The sequence below is a fragment of the Penicillium atrosanguineum genome, assembly GCF_028827265.1.
Source record: "Penicillium atrosanguineum strain IBT 20685 chromosome Unknown utg000008l_segment0_segment0, whole genome shotgun sequence".
NCBI classification, from domain to species: domain Eukaryota; kingdom Fungi; phylum Ascomycota; class Eurotiomycetes; order Eurotiales; family Aspergillaceae; genus Penicillium; species Penicillium atrosanguineum.
In genome coordinates, this window is record NW_026623140.1 from 107,468 (window position 1) to 114,037 (window position 6,570).

At 46.9% G+C, this 6,570-nt stretch overlaps 2 protein-coding genes across 2 annotated transcripts; both read left to right on the top strand.

The window, feature by feature from the left end:
- Window positions 1-103: 103 nt before the first annotated feature.
- Window positions 104-1,330, top strand: N7443_009519 (agmatine deiminase family protein; the record flags this gene model as incomplete). Its single annotated transcript, XM_056889575.1, has 1 exon — window positions 104-1,330. One exon carries the CDS (start codon window positions 104-106, stop codon window positions 1,328-1,330), a length of 1,227 nt encoding a protein of 408 aa, XP_056736066.1.
- Window positions 1,331-5,191: 3,861 nt separating this feature from the next.
- Window positions 5,192-6,316, top strand: N7443_009520 (agmatine deiminase family protein; the record flags this gene model as incomplete). Its single annotated transcript, XM_056889576.1, has 1 exon — window positions 5,192-6,316. One exon carries the CDS (start codon window positions 5,192-5,194, stop codon window positions 6,314-6,316), a length of 1,125 nt encoding a protein of 374 aa, XP_056736067.1.
- Between the last annotated feature and the right edge of the window lie 254 nt (window positions 6,317-6,570).

Here is a 6,570-nt window from a genome sequence, read left to right on the forward strand (position 1 = left end):
TTCAAAACAACGCCTGGGAAGCATGTTCATCTCGGTTGTGTCCCAAAAAGTTCTCTCTTGTTTGGTCATCTCTTTTCCCGTCCTCGCGTCCTTTGCCTTCGCCATGGATACTTCCGTTTCCTACTCAAATTACACATTTCATATTCCAGCGGAAAGCGATCATCATGCTGGCACGATAATGGCTTGGCCGACGGAGCGTTCAATTCTGGACACTCTCTGGTCGTATCCCGGCTCTGACGTTAACCAGACAAGACACGAACTAGCTAAAGTGGCTCTCGCCATTGCCAAGTACGAGCAAGTTGAGATGTTTGTATTGGACCCTTCGTGGGACTCGCATATAATTGATGGTAAGAACGGTTCCAGTCTGGAAACAGCGAAACAGCTTCTGGGCGACGCCAAGAACGTGACTATCCACACTACAAGAGACGTCGACAGCCTGTGGGCTCGAGACACTGCTCCTGTTTTTGCATATGCAAAACCCAGGGCACAAGAACTTAAACGCTCTAGCAGCGAGAGCCAGTCCGTCCATCACGATAGCCAAGTGGTCGGAATGATCCTCAGTTTCAATCAATGGGGGAAGAAAAACCTGCCAACAACGGACTCATACTTTGCTGGTGCTGCTTGTAGTATCCTCAAAGTCAACCAAGTGCTGGCGCCATTTGTTGCAGAGGGAGGCGGGATCGAGGTTGATGGCGACGGAACTCTCCTGGCGACAGAATCCGCGATTCTGAACTCCAACAGGAACCCCGGGGTAGACAAGCTCACCATGGAGCGTTACTTCCACGACACTTTTGGAGTGGAGAAAACAATTTGGTTTTCTGGTGCCAGCGGATATGACATCACGGATGATCATGTTGATGGCCTGGCTAGATTTGCATCTCCAGGCGTGGTTTTGCTGAGCCGACCGTTTGTGAGAGACGAGAGTAACCCAGGAGGCGCGTTGGATGATTATTATGATGTAAAGAGAAAGCTCAAGGACCAAACGGATGCCAAAGGAAGACCTATCAGGGTCATTGATTGTGAGTCTTTCGTGCGAGTCTTTCGTGCGGCGTTTCAAGCAAAGTCTGACAATTTTTCAGTACAAGAGCCAGACCCAGCTGTCCTGGAAGACTATGGTCCGAATTCTGGTGTTACGGTTAGCTATGTTAACTATCATGTGGTCAACGGGGCAGTAATTGTCGCGAAGTTCGGCGATGAAGGAGCTGATGCGAACGCAGCGAATGTGCTCGCCAGGCAGTATCCTGGCAGAGTCATTGAACAGGTTCATTTGCATCAGTTAGGCATCCAAGGTGGTGGAATACACTGTGCAACACAGCAGTTTTTTGCTTAGAGTTAAGCCGTGTCGTTAGCATTATTCCAGATTGGCTAATGCTGTCGCGAGCAGATGAAAGGGACTTTAGCACGGCCTAGTATTTGTCAGATGCAGAGCCTAAACACAATTCCGAAGCATGCACTTTCATAGGTAACTTACTTATCTGTTTCTCCCCTATAAGTTTGAGTCTTCGAAAGCGTTCAGTAGCAATAAATCATTTGCGTTGGCTGTAAATTTACACTTCTTGTTTAATTGACTTCATGGATTTCGTTTTTTTTGTCATCGAGATGCTTTTAGGCGTACACCGAATGTCAGAGGCGGCTGTGTTTAGTCGACTTGTCTGCTTGCCGTGACAGCATAAAAACGGACGGACATGTCTCGTTTACTTACTTACTCTCATGAGTCTACCATTGGCAGATGTTGTTGAGTTTTTGAAATTGCGATTAACCACCTTCGCATGTCCTTGTTTCAATAAATGATCAGTCGAGGTTAAATTACTGCCGATCAAAAAATCAACCCCGTTGCGAGTTTGTTCTGCACAGCACCCTCTGGAAGCTTTATTATGGATGGGTATGTTTTGTCCCTATATCTTCGTTTTTGCGCACGGCACGATTCATTTGAATTTTGTTTGATTGAAGCAGTCAAAGGGCTATATCGGTCTCTGGTTGTAAAGGCTTAAGCTTAATGGTACTATACCGTTCCACTGGCGCTGAAACTATCTAAGTTGTTGCCTAGAGTGGTATTGGCCATCTGAAATACTTTGCTGCCTGTTACGAGGAATTTCATGATAAGAATCATAGGACTAGGAACGCGACGGATCCTCGGCCCTGACTTCTTCAGTTCATCAAAGTTGTCGAGACCGAACTGCACCCCCTGGGATTGAATCGGGATACTTTGAAGGAGATTAAAGGCGATGAGAACAAGTCTCCTGCTTTTGACCAACGTCAATTGATTGGCTGTCAACGGCAGGATCATTTCCCCCTCGTTTGAGCACAAAAAGGAGAACACTGCTGCTTTGAAATCTATCCGAGGATTGTAAAGGACCGACAGATGAGGGCTGTGTGCCTCAATGAGTTTCCATTCTTAGGCGGGACTGGGGGGTAGATACGGGTGGGTCAAAAACAATACTGCCATGGTGGTAATTTGCCCATCAGCGTTCAGTCGGGGTTAGCGTGTAGTTGCTGCATGAGAATAGCGGGGGGATGTGACCTCAGGTGAGCTTCTTTGCACAGTCGCAGAGGAGACCTTCCCCTTGATTGTGGACCCGCTGGCGTAATGTGACACAGACTTGTACCTCGACGTGCGGTTGAGTGCAGATGCCCCAGCCCAACTAAATCTTCCGGGACTGGAAAATGCGTGGACTGCGACCACGAATAATGATGGTGCCGACTGCACTTAGGCGATGGGTATCTTGGAACTGGTGGGGAAAAAACCGCGAGCACCCCGAGCCGAACGACGAAGTGCTGCTGCAACACCTTGCCGCGTCCAATGTTAGCGATTGCTAAGCGAAACTGCAGGCATGCCCAAGGAACGGAGAAGATAAATTAGTCATTTTCCCGACCCTGACTGGCTATGATATCAAGAGGGATTGGCAAGGGCTCCTTCTTGACCGTGGACGTGTTGACTATGATGCTTCCTCAAAGAGCTGCGCCTTCTTTCACAGTTATTCATTGTGAGGCTTACATACGCTTGAAGAATTGCCCAGTTAGATATTTTATTTATTGTAAATGTCTTTTGGTTTAAAAAATCACTTTAAAGATATAGAGGGTGGGTAGGTGCGCCTTTCGCTTGAGAATCACGTTAACCTATCTTATCAAGTCTTTCCACTATCTCGGATCTTTCGCCAGTATTAGACGTGCTCAGTAAGAAGTTGTCATATTGTTAGCTAAAGATTTGCACAGTGCTTCATCTCACCCAATTTCACTTGAAGTCGTCGGGATGTTTAAAAGTGGATAAGCTGGGAGAGCCGATATGGGTAGTATTTTGCTAATTGCCTGCTCACCGTGACAGTGTGAACGCGCAAGGACTTGCCGTATTCGCTTGCTGCAAGTCAGCTGTTTACAGGGATCTTTGTGTATCTGAAACTGTGATCGATGATCACCTTGGCTTATCTTTAGTCTAACTAGATTACCGTTCGTCTTACTGTCGATCCAAGACACGGAATTCCCTTTGGATCTGGAAGGTCCACAGCTTCCTACAACGCCACGGGGTTCACTCCGCATGACGGCTGTAATATAGTGTTTACCAAGCTTCCTGGTGTCAGTAAATTCTCTTCCTCATAGCCCAATTCAATTGAAGTTGGTTAAATAGAAGAACCGACCGGTTATATCAGGTTTTTACCACACGAAGACGCGAAATCAATCTCAATAGCAATATGTATTTCTGCCATTCCTGAAACTATCTCGTTGCCTGAGCTGGACTCCGCTATTTGGGTACCCCTGCTGCCTGGTGCAAGAGACTTCGTGAAGGACCAGATATCCACATAGGAAATCGATCTGGGTCATAGATCCGAAATGTGGCCTGTGGAGGCGATGCATATGCGGCTCCCTGACCCTGACTCAATTCTCTCACTACACGGATTAGGAAGGTGGCTGAGAAAATCGGGTCGATGAATCGGGCCGATGAATGGCGAAGGTTTGACGCAAACGGCAATATCCCCCGTGACCTCGATTCGACCAATGAGATAAAAAGTGATATTCCGCTTTCAAACATTTCAACCCGGGAATATAATATTCCCAGCCTTTCATCCTGAAATCTCGATCAAGATAGTTATGGTCAGTACAGCGGCCGTATCGCTCATCTCCGAGTTCCCTTGCACGACTGTGGCATCGATAGAATGCGGCTGTGTCTAGATGCCAAAAGATGGAAACCCGCGACTAAGCGCTTCCCCACTAGGTTAAGCGAACGTAATTACTCCCACGGGCGATCGGCATGTGGCTTGCGAGTGACTAATCCATGGGCGATCGGCATGTGGCTTGCGAGTGGCTAGTGTTAGTGATCGGTTGGTCAGCGCCGCTTGACGGCGGCGAAATGTGAGAATCCAATAGATAGGGCGAGGAGTCAGAGTTAGCTCCACCAGAGACAGATATTGGGCTACCTTAACCCAAATCGATCACTTTGTAAGCTAATATGTCAATAGTCTCTTTATAGGCAGCGCAGTTCTCGTTTCAACGCTGTCTGTCAAACCAAAGGGTGTCTATGCGCAATAGTATTATTGAGGGATTTTCAAAGTTAACGAACCTGGTTTACTATACAAAGCGTGAGGTTAAATGAGTAGAGGCGGAATTGGCCTATTCGTCGTCGTAAATATCCATCGCTCAGTTATTCACCATTGTCTATGACGTAAACCGGTGACTGTGGGGAGCACTATAGAGATGGTGTTCTAGAAAGGCCTTTATGAAGCCGATCATTACAAGATGGGGGCACAATACGACGAACTTTCCTCCCTTTACAATCGTTAGTTAGCCAACAATGAGTGGAAATTCATTCATACGGCGCTTTCCTGCCTATTACAAAGTCCTTCATGATAGAATCATCAACCGTGGTTCCTGACGATTGCTACCAACTTTAGCGATTGCGTATCATAGAAAGAACCGAGATAGAGTTTTAGGAGGCGTTAAATCTTGCAGCTGAAATACAGTTTGGCAGATCGGGGGCTGTGGCGTTACATGCGCTACTTCTCGACCCTGGTTCGTTCACCGCATAAAAAGCCAATCAGAAATATCGCCAAGAGAACCGACTGAAAGAATCTCTCGAATACGCACGCCAGGCACCAACATTGACCTATTATAGCTCTAAATGACAAAGTATAAAAGGATTGTAAAAGACTGGTTTACTTCTTTCGCAGGCCTGAAAGAAGAGCACTCCCCAACCGCCTCTATGAGCCCCAAACGTTTCTTCATTGCTCTCCTTCAGCTTCAAACTTTTGTCGCATCGGCTATGTATCGTCCTGCAGAATGGGACCGTCATGATGAGATCATTATGGCCTGGCCATCCATCGAAAACGACGCCTACGCGGACAAAGGTGGCAGTCGTGATCTCGCTGCTGCCACCAAAGATATTTCAGCTATTGCCGAGGCAGTCGCTGAATTTGAGCAAGTTACTCTACTCGTCACCCCAGACCGCCTTAAGGAGGCAAAGAACCGGTTTAAGCACGACGCAGACGATATTATCATCCAGCCTATTTATGACTACCCTAAGCTTGACCTCTGGATGCGTGATATGGCACCAACCTTCGTGTTTGAAGGTTGTCACCTTTCGGGAGTTGACTACAACTTTAATGGGTGGGGTAATAAATACCCGGTCAATGCTTCTAAATCCCTTACGTCTCAGGTCTGCGATAATATGGACCTCACTCGGATTTCGACCTGGCTTGTGACAGAAGGAGGCTCGCTTGAGGTCGATGGAGACGGTACTCTTTTAATCACTAAGAGCTCGATTATCAACGAGAACCGGAATCCAGGAAAAAGCCAGAGACAGATCGAAGATGAGTTGCGGCGAACGCTTGGTGTCTCAAAGATTATCTGGCTTCCCGGTGTTAAAGGCGGTGATATTACTGATGGCCATGTTGATGGTCTCGCGCGCTTCGTCGCGCCAGGAAAAGTCGTTATCAGCAAACCGAACACTCTTGACGATAGTCAATTCTCCACAGTATTTACGGAAGCCCGTTTAATTCTCTCCAACGCAACAGATTCTCGTGGCCGACGCCTTGAGGTTATCGAAATGGTTGAGGCCGATTTATACTCGCTAGGATTGGACCGAGGTACCTTGAAGAATATCGAAAGTTCAGAGGAGGATTACCCTTCATTGAGCTACGTCAATTGGTTGCTCGTGAATGGTGGAGTTATCTTCCCCCAATTTGGGGATAAGAAGGCGGATGCCGCGGCCTTGAAGATCATCCGTGACCTATATAAGGATCGTCAGGTGATGACTGTACGCCTCGATCAGTTGCCATTCCTAGGCGGGGGCATTCACTGCTCCACGCAGGAAGTTCCTGAGCACTAAATGGGGATGACTGCGATTAATACGAGTTGCTGTCTCATAAAAGCCATGACCTAGGTCTAGGTCGTTATAGAAGGTATCTCTTTTGTTGGTCAAGAAGCTATATTATTCTTGAGGTGGAGATTTCTCTATGTATTTACTTCTCATTTCCTTGTGGGAACAACCTTTTTATGTCATTCAACATGATAGATGGTTTTGATTGGAAGAATTGAATTTTCTTTGCTTATTATTTCTTAAGGAGTAACATGTAATGCTAC